The sequence below is a fragment of the Pelodiscus sinensis genome, chromosome 2 (genome assembly GCF_052426305.1).
Source record: "Pelodiscus sinensis isolate ZL-2025 chromosome 2, ASM5242630v1, whole genome shotgun sequence".
Lineage (NCBI taxonomy): Eukaryota > Metazoa > Chordata > Testudines > Trionychidae > Pelodiscus > Pelodiscus sinensis.
Genome location: NC_143053.1, coordinates 112,943,038 through 112,961,585, shown reverse-complemented (window position 1 = coordinate 112,961,585; position 18,548 = coordinate 112,943,038). Strand labels below are relative to the sequence as shown.

General features: G+C 42.9%; 1 protein-coding gene across 1 annotated transcript; it reads right to left on the bottom strand.

Annotated features, from left to right (window-relative positions):
• Nucleotides 1–3,547: 3,547 nt before the first annotated feature.
• GCM2 (GCM transcription factor 2) lies at nt 3,548–14,458 on the bottom strand. Its single transcript, XM_006138776.4, has 5 exons — nt 12,706–14,458; nt 8,080–8,332; nt 7,539–7,651; nt 5,964–6,089; nt 3,548–5,695 (listed from the first exon to the last, which is right to left on the bottom strand). Exons 1-5 carry the CDS (start codon nt 12,808–12,810, stop codon nt 4,814–4,816), a joined length of 1,479 nt encoding a protein of 492 aa, XP_006138838.3. The 5' UTR covers nt 12,811–14,458; the 3' UTR covers nt 3,548–4,813.
• Between the last annotated feature and the right edge of the window lie 4,090 nt (nt 14,459–18,548).

Below are 18,548 nucleotides of genomic sequence, written 5' to 3'. Positions count from 1 at the left end.
CCTTGGCTATGTCTACACTCGCGGCTTCTTGCATGAGAAATATGCAAATGAGGTCAAGCGTGGAATATCGCTGAGTCTCATTGGCATACCTAATGAGCCGTCATTTTTGCAGAAGAGGCTCTTGCGCCAGAAGGAGCTGCCTACACTGCCCCTTCTTGCTCAAGAAAAACCCTTTTGCACAATGCCGCTATGCCGATTATTTTAAGGAATAACAGCATTGTGCAAGAGGGCTTTTCTTGTGCAAGAAGGGGCAGTGTAGACAGCTCCTTCTGGTGCAAGAGCCTCTTCTGCAAAAATGGCGACTCATTAGGTATGCAAATGAGGCTCAGCAATATTCCATGGTTAGCCTCATTTGCACATTTCTCGCGCAAAAAGCCGCGAGTGTAGACATAGCCCTCCTGACCTGCCAGGAGTGCTTGGCACTTTGAAAGCACCGCACATTCCTTGCAGGGAGGTGGCACGGTGGAAGAAATTTTGTGTGCTTCCCCACTCCCACCCCCGTCCCCAGGCCGTGATTGGCAGTGCGGGAGAGCGGCAGGGCCTCTGCAGGCTGGATCAACCCGTTTGGCAGGCTGGATCTAGCCTGCAAAGATACTTTTGCCCATTTCTGTCCTAGCCTAACAGCTCCCCACCACTGCCCCAAGTACATAAATAATCATGGTACTTACAGGGTGTTTACCACAAACTAATGTGTTTTCTGCTTTTCTCCTACAGGTGTTTATCATTAGATTATGAGCTCTTTAGGGCATAGTCTATGTTTGTGTTTACACAGTGCCTAGCACAATGGGGCTCTGTTCTTGATTGGTTCCAAGTTACTACTGTAATCAACATGATTAACAGATGATCTGGAACAAGTGACAGATCTGATTTTAAACTGATGTGAATGGTAGATTTCCAGGTGTGGCAAATATAAAACCAGACCCTGTTATCAGTTTTTTGTTTCTATTCATGTTTTGTGCTTTGGTACCAGGCCTTGGCATTTCATATGTAAAAGAACAGAATGGTCTCAGGAGGCACTGTCCTTATTTGTACCAAATAACCATACACCACAAAATAGTGAGGTCAACAACCTGTGCCTATCTGTTAGCACTTCATTTCGCCCTGTAGACATAACAGAGGTAATGTGCTTTGCTCTTGCTATGAACCAGGACACTAAATGAAAGATAACAGCCTGGGACTAAGAGATCCATGAAGAGCAATGAACATTGTACACTCTGCCAAAGGTCTTGAGAGAGCATCTTCCTGCACCTGCTTTCCTACTCATTTTACACAAAAATATGCACAGAGCCAACAGTTCTTATTTTCCATTGAAAGCTGATGGTGACGCTTCTTTGTTTGTGATCTTTAAAGATATTAATATCCTGCTCTTGTGCCAACCTTTGCAAAAGAAATCTATCTCTTCACAAACTCATCCTCCATTCCTAGAGCTGTGTAAAACTCTGGGGGGAAGGGAGAGGGCGTTCTACACACTGGATTTAGCTTCTGTTTATTTGTGTGAGTTTGCATAATGTGAAAAAAATTCTATGCTGTACTGCTTTACACCTATGCAGATCCACTGCATTCATCTGTGAGATGTCAGGTTAAATTGCCCTCATCATTTCTCACAATTCTAAGCATAATACCAAGCACTGTACAGACAGTCATTAATCAGTCCTCCCATTGCTTCTGTACATTAGGCAGGTATCCACCCTATTATATCATTGGGAAAATGGAGGCACGTACATGGGTTCCTAAAGCCAGACTCCATATTAAGGTTTCTAAGATACTGACTCCTTCCTGATCCCCGCCTTCATTTTTGTCTAGGAGACCAACAACCCCGTTTCAACCCCACATCTCCGGCAATATTCTCCTGTGTCTACCTCTGGAGTTTAAAATGAGCTTTCTTTTTTAAGGACCCGTCAACTGTAGGCAAATGAGCCTCATGGTTTGAGGAGCCACAGAAACTCTGAGCTTCCTTTTGTCCAGCACTGTGGAGGATATTCCTTATTAGGCACAGGAAAGTCTCTGTAATGTCTGCACAATGCCAGGTTAGATATTCTGCTCCTACCACCTTCACCTTGAAGGGAATTCTGGAGAAAATTCAGCTAGTCAGACATAAAACAATACAATAGTCTCATAGATGCTGCTGTAGGCAGGTGAAGCATTCCATCCAACTATAGTGATTAATCTTCCATCCTCATGTTTAGGGAAGAATGTGCCAAAAATAGCACTACCAATTCTGTTGGATACACGTATAGCCGCAACGGATAGTAAGAAACTAGGAAGGTATATCTAAAGGCATGCATTGGCTCCATGTTGTGGAAAAGAGCTGTTAAACTTGTGGTGGACCATCCATTAAGCTAGCCAGCCCTTTAAAAAACTACAGCATTCCAAGAAAAGCATTGAACGTTCTGTTAAGCTGAGAGCAGAATTTACCCCTACATCTTGAAAGAAAAAGGGTACTTTAAATCTGCAACTGGGAGGAGGTGGCAATTGCAGTCTTGGTTATACATGTATCTATGAGGTACTTTCATAGTCTTTATTACCACAGTATGTGAGCACCTGTGAGGTACTGAAGTACTATTATCCCCATATAAAGGGGGAAATGTGGTAGAAAGAGGCCAAATGACTTATTCAAGGTCTCACAGAAAATCTGTGGCAGAGCAGGGACTTCTATGCAGGCCTCCCAAGACCTTGGCTAGGCCATCACACCAACCATTAGATCATCCTTCTCTTTAAACTCTACCCATGAAATCATGTGTCACTAAAGACAGAAGTAAGATTAGATGGACCACAAAACACAATACAAGTGTAGACATATGATTTAGTTATAGTGCATATATTTCTGCGGCTTGTGGTACCCAGAACCAGTCTGTGAAAACATCACTAAGCTATCTCTTGGGAGTCATGGCAGCGTGTCGCTATATTTTTAAACAGTTAGGCTGACATTTGTGGGTAAGAGCCATTTAAAAATAGGTCTTGAAAACTTTTCCATTAAAATAATGCCCTGTTTCACTTAAAGGGCAGCTTGGATAAGGGACAGGTGGCTCTTTTACTCAGTAGGGCTCTCATAGTCCATCTGAAACTGTAGCCACAGGTGGCTGAGATTTGAAAGCTATTGTCTAGTAAGGCTTTGCCACAATAACTGGAATTTAATAGGTAAAGATGTATAAAATACAATACAATGTGAGCTGATGGGGCGACCATCTCATCAGACTGAGGCAGGACCAGAAACCAAGCTTTAATGGAATGATTAATGGAGAAGGAGCTGCTTCTCAGGAGTGAGGGGGAACATTTCTCCTTCTAGGATGCTGCTTGGCCTGAGAGAGATGCTTTTAAAACTAATTCTGCAAATGTAGAAACAAACAAGTAGACACTTAATTTTAACGTTAAACTGTTATAGGGGCTGCAATTGTCCTCATGCTGTGTATTTTTCATAGAAGACTTATGTATGGGAGAGTTTTTATCATCTGTCCTCTGAGCCAAAGAGTTGATGGGCAGATATTTTGACCCTGACATTCATATATGAGCGCAGATAGAGAGGAGAATGAATGCAATTGATGCCAGTATGTTTTTTTATTTGGTCTAGCACTACAGATAAGGCAAGATAAGCATCACCATTTCTTTTTATTGCACATAATATTTCTTACATTCATTAGAAATAAATCAGTTTCATGCAAAACAGTAGTGTACACTAACAATTAGGTACACATTTCCCTATACCAAAGGCCTGGCAGTGTCTCAGCTCTCTGGGAGGGGAGCAATCCCACATACTACCAAACTCTGCAAAGGGGAAGAAGAGATTCTCTTTCCTAGACAATATAGGAAGGGGGAAACGTAACTCTCTCACCCACAGGAGAAAGGGAAATTCTGTGGCAAGAGCAAAGGGAAAAACAGGAGCAGAAGTGGAGAAGCCCAGCAGAGTTTGGTAGAGCCCAAAGTCACTTGTAAAAGGGTGCTGTGATGGAGACAACACAACTGAGGCACACACACATAGAGTTACTACAGATCAGTACAGGACAACAGAAATCACATGCAACATAAAGTGAACAGAGCAAATACAATCCCCATTTTGTCACATAATATTCACATGGGCTGTCAATTGATGTACGTTAATGCCAGTGATTAACACAGGGAAGTATTACTGTGTTCATTTCTTAAATGCATTAATCACAGGCATTAATGCTGCACTGTCCCAGTCCGACGCTTCAAAGGGGCAGTGCATTAGGAGTCTGGGATCAGCTGGAGTGCCCAGCTCCTAATGCTCTGCCCCTTGGAAATGCTGGGGCAGCCTTTCCAAAGGGCAGCAAGGCACGGAGCCAGGGTCAGTAGGGAACTCCAGCTAACCCCGGGCTCCCATGGTGCTGCCCCTTGGAGCAGCCTTTCCAAGGGGTAGCACTGCATCGATCTGGGGTCAGTTGGGGACTCCAACTGATCCTGGGTTCCCCTGGTGCTGCCCCTTGAAAATGCCGGGGCAGCCTTTCCCAGGGGCAGCTGCACTGAGCCTGGGATCAGCTGAGGACTCCAGCTGATACCGGGCTTCCACAGCTCTGCTTCTTGGAAATGCTGGGTCGGCTTTTCCAAGGGTCAGCGGTGCACCGAGCCAGGATCAGCTGGGGACTCGAGTTGATCCCGGCTCCCGCAGTGCTGCAACTGCATTTCAAAGGGGCAGGTGCACTGAGCCTGGGATCAGCTGAGGACTTTGGCTGATCCCGGGCTTCCACAGTGCTGCCCCTTTGAAACGCCGCCAAAGTGTTTCAAAGGGGCAGTTCATGTGATTAATCAGGATTACATTTTTTAATTGCTTGACAGCCCTAATTAAAACACATGGCATTTAGTATCCATCACTTGCAAATATGAATGATTGTTCTTCATGCTGAGAGCAGCTGTTTCCATGGTTTGGCCCGTATGGATATGTATTCACAGTCTCCACTTGTTTCGACTTTGTGGGAACTGCATCATGCTGGTAAAGCAAAGCTGGTTTGACCACACCACAGTCTTCTTGAATCTTTATGCCTGGATAAACAGTTCCTGAGAGATGGTCTGCTGTATGGGTACAGATTGGAGGATTTTTTACATCACATATGTTGTCACTGTACTTCACCACAGAGGGCTTGTAAGCCTGGTAGGATACTTTAGTAGTTGTTGTGATAACTGTTTGTAAAGCTGGGGCTACTGGAGAGGGATTGCTACCATATCTGCAAGTATAATCCCCATTGCAGTAAGAGGGATTGGTGTTTGCTTGAATCTGTCCATAGTCATTCCTGTCTCCGTAACCACTTTTCCCCCAAAACTGTTTCAGCCCATGATATCCACTATCAAAGTTTTTATCATGGGCATTCAATGAATTACCATTACACTGAAGCCCAGTCAAATTAAGGGAGTTTGTATCCACTGGGGTGTTTGCAAAATCTTTGTAAAATGTTGGATATGAGCTAGAATTTATGTAACTAGGAGCTCCAAATTCATAGCCCCCTGACCTAGGCAGAAAGTGTCTTGGATTAGAACACTTTTGGAATGATGATGCCGCAACCCCTTGGATGCTGGCCAAGTCACAAGAAGCTTTGCAAGAATCTGTATTTTGAAATGCAGGATAAGGCTGTGCTGGAATTGGGAAGCTGGTGTCTGTAATGATACTGAATTTTTCTGGGCCTTCCATGAATGACAAATGAGGAATGTTGTTGAAATGACCATTGCTGTCATGGTACCTTCTTGTCTGAAAAGAACATGAAAACAGGTCTTTGAATTCTGGAAATAAATACTGTACACATGCCCACACAGCTTTATATGGTTACTTGCATTACTGGTCATTGCAGCTTTGACAACTTCTTCACTGCTTTAATAACCCGTCCCTCTCTCCCCCTCACCCCTCTGCTCATAAGAAAAGCAACCCACTACAGTGTCTTATAAACATTTGTTATGCCCTCTGACTCATGGTACACAGTTGCACCACCTTTGTAATGGAAATGCAGATCTAGAGTTACCTCTGAGTTCATAAGCCTCTTTTTCTGGGAAAGGTGAGAAGAGGACACTTGCTTCTTGATGGCACTTCTTCTCGCCTCTGTCTCTGATTTACTCTCTGGTCTAGGGTGGTCATGGACTCCTTTTGCCTGCAGTAGTGTTGACACATTAATGATTTGCTTATCTAAAGACTTTAATAATAAGTACACAACTAAAGTTTATGGTGATTATTTATTATTTTATAGCACCCACACGAATGCTTGGTGCTTCACAGAAAAGACAGAAAAAAGTTGCTTGCTCAAACAGATTACAGTCTAAACAATGGACTTATTAGAAAAGTGTCACATACGCTAGAAAGAGGCATAGACATGGAACTAGGTATCCTAGGGGTGCTCCCAGATTCCCCTGGCTTAAAATGGATTTCAATATATATAGGGTTTACAATTTGGTGCAATGGCACTCAGCACCCCCACTATACAAATTGTTCCAGATCTGCTAGGAAGGGGAGACTGAAAGAGTGACATGGTTACTCAAGTAACCAAGAGATGGCTTCATAATTTAAATATTGTGGGTGGTCATGTGTCTATTTTTAAACAGCATGATGAAGACTTATTTTAATGAATATTATATAAATGAGTTTTAGGAGTGAATGAGGGGAAGTAAAGATGAGGGTTGAAGAATAGATTTAGAACGGGCATCCCAAGCAAAAGAAGCCACACACAGAAGAAAGCATGGAAATGATTGTGGTAGAAGGAGGCAAAGAGGGTCTGAAGAGTATGAAAGAGTAAAATGTTTTACTGTAATCAGAAATTATTCTGCTAAACACATGCTTTTCAGTTTCTGCCCTTCTGTGCAATAACATTTGAACAGTAAAATGGGAGTATTTTGGAACACACCGAAATTTAGGGAACATGATCAGAATAATCACATTCATCGAAGCTTTACCTCCACTTTCCTTTCAATTCTGTAAAAGTTATATATTAAGCATAGACAGGGGCGGCCCGTGACTATAGGCTGACTCGGCCGTCGCCTAGAGTGCCGCCTTCAATGGGGAGCCTGGGGTGCCTGATGATGACATCACAGGGCATCTGGGGTGCCCGATGATGATGCCACTCCATTGATGGCTATGCAGGAGGGGGTGCCAATCGCACATTTCACCTGGGGCGCCAGCTGCCGCAGCACACTTCGGGCTGCTCCAGAGCACAGACCTCTATTTTCATTTCTACATAGTGTATGTTAATAAAGGGCTCATTTAAATGAAAGTTCTTTTAATGGGATGAAAATCTAATGAATAAACATGTTCAAATCCTGATCAGTTTTCGTGCAGGCAAATCTCCCATTTTACAGTTAAAGCACGAAATTCATCAGGAGAGTTTCTTCTGTAAGTAATATGTGATTGATTCCATCATAAAGGCTGGGAGTTTTATCTGAGCAAGGACTACAGAATTTGGCCTCTAATGAAATTCTATTGTAAGAAATGTGTATAAGAAAGAACAAGCCTCAAGCATGTAACTATATTTAATATTCATCAGGAATTTTTATACATCCACAGCAATAGCAAGAAGGAAAGTAAGTTTAAGGACTATTTTGTGTGTTACCTGGAAAAATATCACCTTGCCATCAAGCCTCCAAAAGTTAGTGACTGGATAGCCACTGTGTCCCCGACAAGGAATTAACTCTAGGGCTGAGTTACAGTTTGGACAGGCTTTCTCTGCAAAATCAGATATGGTGAGTGTTGGAAAGCATGGTTAAATAGGAGAAATGAGATGAGCATACCTTTGGTCTCAACCACTCTATCATTGATCCTTCAATTGAACTCCAAATCAGATTGTAATACTCAAACAATATAAGCTATACTAAGAAGCATATGGAACTATATACTATACATGGACTAGAGATGAATACTTGATATAGACACTTTAAGCTTCAGGGATGTGAGTCCATTATGTAGGCCCATTTCTGCTGGCTTATCTAATAAATGCACACATTTTTGAAATTTGGAACTACTGCTTTACACCCTCTTTTCCACTAATAATAAGAGCAGCACAAGTCAGCTGTGTGTGAGTGGGCGTTAGGTTGCTTTGGGTTTGAAATCAGGACCGATTGAAAAGAATGGTTCAGCCCTTGGACTCCTCTCACTTTGTTGCTTCTGGCGGGCCTTGTCACAGATAGCAGGTCGGAGCTGTAGCCTGGTACCATCCGGTAGTGTGCAGTTCCTGGCACAAACCACCACTCCAAGACAGGACTTCTTAAGGATCTGGCAGTTGTGGTTGTTGGTGTTGCGCATGGCCCATCCACTGAGGTGACGCTGTGCATTCTTCTCCTCGGCAGAGTAGATAAATCGCACATAGCCATCTGGCCACTCCTGAAAGCCATCAAATTGCTTGGGCTCCTGCACCACATTTGGGTTAGGGGAGAGGAGCAACAATAGAAAGGAAAGGGGAAGTGGAGACCGGTGAGAAAGAACAAGAACATGTTAATAAGAGTATCACAGCACAGTAAAAACTATTCTTTTTTATGCTGTTCCATTGTACATAATAAGAAGTTACCTGAGGCAGTTAAAGAGCAGTAAACTTAGAACATCAAAAGGAGATAATCCTGTCCTTAAAGCACAGATCTATTACTATTTTTACAGAGTTTTACTGTCAGGTTCTATTTCTATTGCCTCTCAATAACTCCAAATCAAGGTGAGGTGCCCTTATCGACTAATTGAATAGTTGATGCAATTTACAATTCGTCAATTAATCTAAATTTACCATCCCTAGAATATAATCAATACTATTTTAACAGAAGTGTAATTTTTGAAATTGGGATATTAAGATTTGCTTTCAAAGAGTTGCTTACCAAAATATAATTATTAAAAAATGATTTAAAAATTATAAAATAATTATTTGACAAGGTCCCTCACCAAAGACTCTTGTGTAAATTACATGGCCATGGGATAAGAGGGAAGGTCCTTTGTTGGATTGAGAACTGGTTAAAGGACAGGAAACAAAGGGTAGGAATAAATGGTAAATTTTCAGAATGGAGAGGGGTAACTAGTGGTGTCCCCCAAGAGTCAGTCTTGGGACCAATCCTTTTCAACTTATTCATAATGATCTGGAGAAAGGGGTAAGCAGGGAGGTGGTAAAGTTTGTGGATGATTCCAAACTGTTTAGGATAGTCAAGACAGAAGCAGGCTGTGAGGGACTCCAAAAAGATCTCACCAAACTGAGTGATTGAGCAACAAAATGGCAAATGAAATTTAATGTGGATAAGTGTAAAGTAATGCACATCGGGAAAAATATCCCCAACTATACGTACAGTATGATGGGGGGCTAATTTGGCTACGACAAATCAAGAAAGAGATCTTGGAATTATCGTGGATAGTTCTCTGAAAACTTCAACACAGCGACGGTCAAAAAGGCAAATAGGATGTTAGGAATTATTAAGGAAGGGATAGAAAATAAGACACAGAATATCTTACTGCCCCTGTATAAAACTATGGTACGCCCACATCTTGAATACTGTGTACAGATGTGGTCTCCTCATCTCAAAAAAGATATTTTGGCCTTGGAAAGGGTTCAGAAAAGGGCAACTAAAATGTTTAGGGGTTTGGAACGGGTCCCATATGAAGAGAGGTTAAAGCGACTGGGACTTTTCCATTTAGAAAAGAGGAGACTAAGGGGGGATATGATAGAGGTATATAAAATCATGAGTGGTGTGGAGAGGGTGAATAAAGAAAAGTCATTTATTAGTTCCCATAATAGAAGAACTAGAGGACACCAAATGAAATTAATGGGTAGCAGGTTTAAAACTAATAAAAGAAAGTTCTTCTTCACACAGTGTGTAGTCAGCCTGTGGAACTCCTTGCCAGAGGAGGCTGTGAAACCTAGGACTATAACAGAGTTTAAAGAGAAGCTAGATACTTTCATGGAGGTTAGGTCCATAAAAGGCTATTGCCAGGGGATAGAAATTGTGTCCTTGGCTTCTGTTTGTCAGAGGCTGGAGAAGAATGGCAGGAGACAAATCACTTGATCGTTGTCTTCGGTCCACACTCTCTGGGGCACCTGGTGCTGGCCACTATCGACAGACAAGCTACTGGGCTAGATGGACCTTTGGTCTGACCCAGTATGGCCGTTCTTATGTTCTTATGAGAGAATAACAGAGATTTTTAAAAATTATTTTCTTTGTTATAGCCTCAGTAAAGAAAAGTAGGATCCTGAACTTCCAAAACTTAGTCATTTGCTTAAATGTATGCCTGTAAGTGATTCAAATGTACTCAACTGGACTACATGTGTTTATGAAATTAAGTGTGTCCTTGAGTGTTTGCAGGATTAGAGTCCAAATGACTAACTGACAAGCTTTAGGGACTACAAAAATAGATTTGAAAAAAAACAATGGGACGTCAAAGGCATCTAACATTTAAAAAGGAAAAAAAAAAAAAAACTCCAGAGTTACTCAAACCAACATCTTCAAGTCCATTTTTATTACTAATTGTTCTATAGGTTATTCAAGTTATTTAGCTCAAAGATAATGTTTCCCTACCACAACCCAAGGAGGCTATAATAAAACTGTATTTCCAAAAAGATATAACAAGTCCTTAAATTCTTTGTTTCTATCCAGTGATTGTATTGCTTTTGCCATGTTCAGGAATATATGATTTTTCCCTTTGTTAGAGTGAAGTACCTTTAACAATTTCAGATTGCCTGCATATTTGAAGAGTCAAGCAAAGCAGTTTCTGAAAAAAATAAGATTTGCAGAGAAAGTTTTAACTTATTTTATATCATAAGGTCCATCGGAGAAGATTTTTTTTCAGAATCAATTTCTGAGTTTCCATAAAACAACTATATGAATATGGGAAGCCTTAAAATTCTTCTCCATAATTCCCACTGTTCCATGCAGCAACAAATGTGGGGAAATCCAGGCACCACTGAGGGTATTTTGTCACTGATGGGAATGAAACCGGGAATACACATTTTTAGTTTTTTATAACAATGCAAACCAATGTCTCTAAACACTCACTCTGTACTTGCAATTCAAACAATGAGGTCCTGATACTGCAAAAAATGTATGCACAAAAGCAACTTTGCTCAGGCATGGAATCCCAGTAATGGAAATGTCACCAGAGTTATCTCACTGCTTTCAGTGGGACTCTTGAGGTGCGTCTACACAGCACCCGAAACTTGAAATAAGATACTGTACGCAATTTGTGCTACAAAAATTGCATAGCTTATTTTGAGTATATTTTGAAATAGCACATCATTTGGTGCTGTCTACACAGTGCCAAATTCTGAAATGAAGCGCTATTTCAAGCCATCCCTTACTCCTCGTAGAATGAGGCTTACAGGGATGACAAAATAGTGCATCCACTACATTTTGAAAGAGCGGATACATTCAAAAGATGCAGGGTAGCTATTTATTATTAATTATATGATATTATATTTATCTTTGATGTGTAAACATACCCTTGGTGTGAGTAACCTATTGCAATATCAGGCACCTAATGTTCCATACTACTGAATTCTTCCACAGCAGGAAACATTCTCCAAATCTTTTGGTTTTGAATTCTATTACAAAGTCTACTTTATATTCTATAGAATCCAATAAAAGATTGAAAGTACTGAAGCTAAAGAGACATTGGGTATATAAAATCAAGGAATCTCTTCTTCCAGCTTTATCTTCTATTGCATGAGCTTTCATACTTGGGGTCACAATCACAGGATGTGTGTGGGTCAAACACAGATTTCAGAGAGGTTGAGATCAGTTTCCCCTTCTTCATAGCTAGATAGGAAAAGGATCCTGAAACTTCGCTTCTGTTTTAACATTTGTCTGGAAACTTTTGAGAGTGATTTCCCCATTGGACTTACAGTAATAGCTAATTTTAAAATTATTTAGGGGGAGGGCTGTTGATGGCACTCATAAGTGTTTTCTAAGCACTTAAATATATATGGAAGCATCCAAATATTATTATAAAGAAGGATTAAAATATGACTTTGAGGTCTACTATCCTGCTCAACAAATCACCACTGTATATCCCCATGTTTAACATTTTGCCTTGCATTCAGGTGTGGTACTTCTGAATACCTCTCTCAGCTATGTCCAGCTGAAAATCATATCTCTTTGGTCCAATAAAAGATATTATTCCACCATATCTTTTCAGTTTTTAAGTAGCCTGATAGACAGATATAAAATGATATTGTCCAGTATAAAACAACCCAAACATACACAGTTTATCACTTTTAAAAGAGACCAGTCAGGTATAATTTCTTATTGTCACTGAATTAAAATACAGCGATCAGATCTCTGAGATCTTGTCTTTTTTTCAAACAAATTCCAGAAGCCACAAAAACTAAAACCAATGAGCAAAGGAACCTCACAGAAGAACAATTTTGGCGTCTTTCCTTTACAATTTCTGATTGCAGGCTGTCTACATGCCCATTCCCCATGTTCCCTTAGCCTCACCCATATAATTTGACAATAGGTAAACTCTGGGCTTTAAACCAGCTTTATTAAAACCTTTAGTCCAGAATTGATGTCTCCCAGACACAGGATTCATAAATGCCCCAGGACAGCCAGGACCATCCAGTTCTGAAGCCTGTTCAATTTAAACAAGTGCTTGAATTCTGTGTGCACAAAGTGCAGCTGTTTAGGTGAGGTTCTGGGAATGGTCCCAGTCTGACTCCTCGTTCTGGGCTGGCTGGAGCCAGGCAGAGAGCACTGCTGCAAGCAATTAAAACCATGCTTCCTCAAATCAAAGCGCCATCCCCCTCCTCTCCCTCCTACCTGCGGCAGTGTAGGGTCATTGATGTCCCAGGTGAGCTTCATCCCGTAGGAGCACATGCAGTCCGAAGCTCCGAGGAGCTCCAGCGGACCCTTGGACATGGTCATCCAAGGTTGGCAGCAGGGACCCTGCACAGCAGCAGTGTGAACACGCGAGGAGGGCCGAGACGGAATTGCCCCAGAGCAGCAGAGCGCAAGGCAGCCACTGCTTGTCTGAGTTGAGCTGCCTGTTACAGCACAACCCTGCACTTTGCCCTGTCCAGGGACTGCGGTGCTGAAAGGAGGTGGCAGCTCATGACCGCTGCACACTTTGATTCCTGCTTTTATGCGTGTATGTGACACAGGGCTCCTGCTTGGCCTGTCATCTCCCTCCCGTGTGCCTGGCTTGTACTAAACACAAGGGGAGGGGGAAGAGGTGTTTTATTTCAAGGCTGACTCCTCCCCACCAGTCACTAAGCATGAAGGAAAAGTTTGGGAATCTGAGACGCGAAGACCTCAAGGTCCTGGACCATGAGAGCCAGCCGCCAAGGGCCAAAGGGGAGCAGCAGGAGTACTACAGTACTGCAAACCCAGCCTCAAGCCTCACAGTCTGCCACTTTGCTTTTAAATTGAAACCGTCTTGTGTTTAGCCAGGAGCGCAATCATCTCCACTGCTAGGGCCGCAGGACTGCTTCCACAAGGTAGTCACACCCAGGGCATTTGTATAACTGTCTGCAACATTCACTTATGCCAAGGGAAGCCAGTCACTACCATCTTAAGCTTTGGATCTGGCACTAGGGAACCTGGGAGTGTGGCAGGATGAAAACACGAAACTACTTACACAAGTATTTTGTTTTCTATCTATTTGGTTTTGACACAAGGCTCAGGACAAGACTAACAGCACATGTCCCGGCACAATCCTCAAATCTGACAGGGCCTTTCACATGCATTAGTGGAAGTTTTTTCCTCAGATCAGTAATGCAGAATGACTCCCAGACTGTTCTAAAAGTTGACAGCTAGTAGATTGCTACTGAATGACATGTTCATACCCCCTCACCTGCACACACATACTAAACCCTTCCTCTTCCCCCCGCCCTTTGCTGCCTCTTTCTGATAGATTTCTAAAAACCTAACTCACAGAAATGCGATATTAGGACTAATAAGGAGGCCATGGCTATAATAAATAACCAAGAACATGGCTTGGCTCTTGGCTTTATAGCAAGCCTTTATTCATTGGGCCTCCAGTTCTGAGAGAGGCAAATGGCAGGCATCCGAAGTTTTGCCTGTCTGGTAAGAATATGTTCAGTATATTTTACTTTCTAGTACACACTGGTTCCTAATGTGATGCTTGTCGGGAGGTTGGGGAGAGGGGAGGAGGACTTTTTAAAATACCCACATTCTGGAATGTCTCTAAAATGCACGAGTTTACATATGTGTAAACTCTATAGTGCTGCATTTTGCTGATCTTGTAGCAAAAACTGCCCAATTTTTACCAGCTCAGTAATTTCAGGAGGGCACGATTAGGGATGTGAATGACTAGTCACTCCTCCCCCTCCTCCCTTGCTGCCTCTATCAGAAAGAGGCAGCAAAAGGCAGGGGGAAGAGGAAGGGTTGCTTCAAAGCAGCAATGCTGCGTAGAGCCCAGGGCCAGACCCTGGCCTCCACATGGTACTGCTGCTTTGAAATGCCACATGCAGTCAAGGGCCAGATTTAAAGTGGCAGCGCCACGTGGAGACCGGGGTCAGCTGGGGACTTCATGCGACACTGCTGCTTTGAAACACCATGGAGAGCACGGGGCCAGTGGGTTACTGCTTGAGTCCCCCGCTGGCCCCATGCTCCCTGCAGCACTTTCGCTTTGAAGTATAGTAACAGCCTGGGACTATTGCTACACTTCAAAGGCAGAGGCACCCTTATTGACTAATCGAATAGTTGATGCAAATTGCATCGACTGTTGGATTAGTCAATTAATCAAAGTGTAACATCCCTAGGCATGATGCATCTGTGATCCTCCAACCCTTCCAGTTTGAAGGTACTTCAAGCAATGGCAGGGGTCAGTCTCCTCTGGAGCTGCTGCTATCACACTAAGCAGCAACTAAAAACACTGTTTCATTGTAGTTATTTGAAGTTTGGCAGTACAAGGAATAGTTCTACTGCCTTTCCTTGGGAGTTTGTGAAGTAGCTACTGTGCACCTCCATCTTGGTGTGAAACTGATTCAGTCTGTTATTTCAGAAGTTCTGACTGCGAATCACACATCTGGCTGGAACCTACATTACAAATCTATTTATCCTACATTCCACCTAGTCAAACCTCTGAATGAACATTAGAGAACCATGGATGCAGGTGAAACATACTCATTTCTCCTCACATAGGAGGGAACCCAGAGGAATGCTACCAAAGGCCCTATTTGGAGAACACGGATCAGCTAAAAAGCCTGGTTTGACAATGTATTCCTTGTTTGCAAGCTGATATGTTCACAATTAAATATAATCCTTTTCTTTTCCCCATGGTACAGCGAATCATTGTATCCTGCTGCAGCTACAAAGTTTGTAGAAGAACTAAGGCTCTGCTAATGTCAGTATCTTCCTATTAGCAGAGCCAACTCATCCGGCCACTGTCCCTCAGGCAAATTTCTAATAGAAACCAATGGGAATCTGCCTTTTCCGCTATGTGACTGCTTTGCAGCTACGCAGAAGTTCCCACTACAGGAACAGGGTTGCTGCTCATCTCTGCAGCGGTTCCAAGACACAAAATTACACAAGCTGCTACTTGTATCCTCATTTGTTTAGAGGAGCTTCCTGAAAATACAAGCATGAACAGTATTAAAGGCCTAATCCAACACCACTGAAATCAATGGGGCTGTGTCTAGACTGGCAAGTTTTTCCGCAAAATCATCTGCTTTTGCGGAAAAACTTGCCAGCTGTCTACACTGGCCGCTTGAATTTCCGGAAAAGCACTGACGATCTCAGTGCTTTTCCAGAAAAACTATGCTGCTCCTGTTCGGGCAAAAGTCTTTTTCCGAAAGACTTTTGCGCAAAAAGGCCAGTGTAGACAGCATAGTACTGTTTTCCGCAAAAAAGTCCCGATCGCGAAAAAGGCGATCGGGGCTTTTTTTTTTTTTGCGGAAAACGCTTTTTTTGCAGAAAACGGACGCTTTTCCGCAAAAAGTGCTTTTGCGGAAAAGCACCCTGCCAATCTAGACGTGCTTTTCTGAAAATGCTTTTAACGGAAAACTTTTAAAAGCATTTTCGGAAAAAAGCATTTTCGGAAAATCATGCCAGTGTAGAAGTAGCCTGGGAGTTTTGCCATTGATTTCAATAGGTACAGGACAGAACCTTTATTGTGCACTATAGATCACTTGACACAATTAGGATGTATTAAAGAAAGTCAGATCACTAACCTATCATTTGAAATAATAAAATAATTGCTAATGTCATGATCATTATGATCTAAAAAGACCTCTTCAGGCATTACACATATGTGCAAAGCCAAAGAGCACGAGGCTCACAGTGATAAGTAACAACCAGTAGTCTTAGAATCACAGAATACTAGAACTGAAAGGGACCTTGAGAGGTCATCAAGTCCAGTTCCCTACCCCCATGGCAAGACCAAGCACTGTCTCATCCCTGACAGATATCTATCTAACCTGCTCTTAAATATCTCCAGTGATGTAAATCCCACAACTTCCTTATGCAATTTATTCCAGTGTTTAATTGCACTGACAAGAAGTTTTTCCTAATGCCCAACCTAAACCTCCCTTGTTGCAGTTTAAGCCCATTGCTTCTTGTCCTAACATCAGAGGTCAAGGAGAACATTTTTTTCTCCCTCCTCCTTATGACAGCCTTTTAAGATACTTGAAAACTGCTATCATATCCCCTTCTCAGTCTACTCTTATCCAAACTAAACAAGCCCAATTCTTTCAGTCTTTCCTCATAGCTCATATTTAATAGACCTTTAATCATTTTTGTTGCTCATCTCTAGACCTTCTCCAATTTCTCCACATCTTTTTTTAAATGTGGTGCCGAGAACTGGACACAATACTCCAACTGAGGCCTAATCAGTGCAGAATAGAGCGGAAGAATGACTTCTTGTGTCTTGCTCACAACACTCCTGTTAATGCATCCCAGAATCATGTTTGCTTTTTTTGCAACAGTGTCACACCGTTGACTCATATTTAGCTTACAGTCCACTTTGACCCCTAGATCCCTTTCTGCAGTATTCCTTCCTAGACAGTTGCTTCTCATTCTGTATGTATGGAACGGATTGTTCCTTCCTAAGTGGAGTACTTTGCATTTGTCCTTATTAAACTTCATGTTATGTACCTCAGAACATTTCTCTGGTTTGTCTAGATCATTTTGAACATGATCCTATCCTCCAAAGCAGTTGCAACCCCTCTCAGGTTGGTATCATCTGCGAACTTAATAAGTGTACACTCTATGCCAGCGTCCAAATTGTCAATGAAGATATTGAACAGAACCGGTCCCAAAACAGACTGCTGCAGAACACTGCTTGTTACGCCCTTCCAGAGGAACTGTGAACCATTAATAATGACTCTCTGACAACAGTTAGCCAGCCAGTTATGCCCTAAATAGGTTGTATTTCCCTAGTTTATTGATAATAAGATCATGCAAAACTGTATCAAATGCTTTGCTAAAGTCCAGGTATACCACCTCCACCCACTTCTCCCTTATCCACAAGGCTTGGTAGCCTACCACAGAAAGCTATCAGAGTGGTTTGACCTGCTTTGTTCTTTACAAATCCATGCTGGCTGTTCCCTATCATCTTATTATCTTCCAGGTGTTTGCAGAAGAATTCCTTCATTACCGCCTCCAGTATCTTCCCTGGCACAAAAGTTAAATAATGATAGAAATGTAGCCGTGTTAGTCTGGGGTAGCTGAAGCAAAATGCAGGACAATGTAGCACTTTAAAGACTAACAAGATGGTTTATTAGAGGATGAGTTTTCGTGGGCCAGACCCACTTCCTCAGATCAAATAGTGGAAGAAAATAGTCACAACCATATATCCTTTGCTATATATGGTTGTGACTATTTTCTTCCACTATTTGATCTGAGGAAGTGTGTCTGGCCCACGAAAGCTCATCATCTAATAAACCATCTTGTTAGTCTTTAAAGTGCTACATTGTCCTGCATTTTACAAAAGTTAAACTGACCGCTCTGTAGTTTCCCGGGTTGTTCTTATTTCCCTTTTCCATTCATGTCTCCTCCACAACGCATCTCCCCCGGGAAAAGAACTAGAAGTCCAGCTGGAGGTGACAAGCCGGACCCTGCTACCTCTAGCCAGCCAGCCAATCCCTGCCCCTCGCATGCTCCCAAGCCCCATGTCCCCCCGCCCCCACTCACTGCTGCGGTCCTGGCTGCTGGTGTCGGGGCCGCCCCCTTCGGGCCCCTGAGGCGCGCGGCGCATCCCGACCTCGAACTGCCAAGCGGCGCCTCCGCCCCGAGCGCCTCCTGCGCAGGCGAGGTGGGACTCGGCGTCTCCTAGGGGAGAGGGCAAGGAGAGGAGAACGCGGCACCGCTTCCGGCCGGAGTGCTGACCACTGCACGCGGCAAGGGCGTAGTGGCCAAGCTGCAGGAAGCGCACACGTGCCCCAGCCGGACAGCTGCTCTTTGCAAGGGCCGCCCTGCGGGGGCGTTTTGCTACTTGGCAGCATGGGAGTTTGCTGCCGTTTCTCTGCCTAGTTTTTTCTATGGTGAGAGGCGGTGGGCTGCGGTAGCCAGCTAGGAGCTCAGTGGTGGGGGAAGAAAGCCCATCTCTGGGACCAGTTTCCTTTACCACATGGGGGGGACGACTGTGAGACTAAGAGCCAAGCCTGTAGTTCCGCTACGGGATTTTTTTTTTTTTTGTTTCA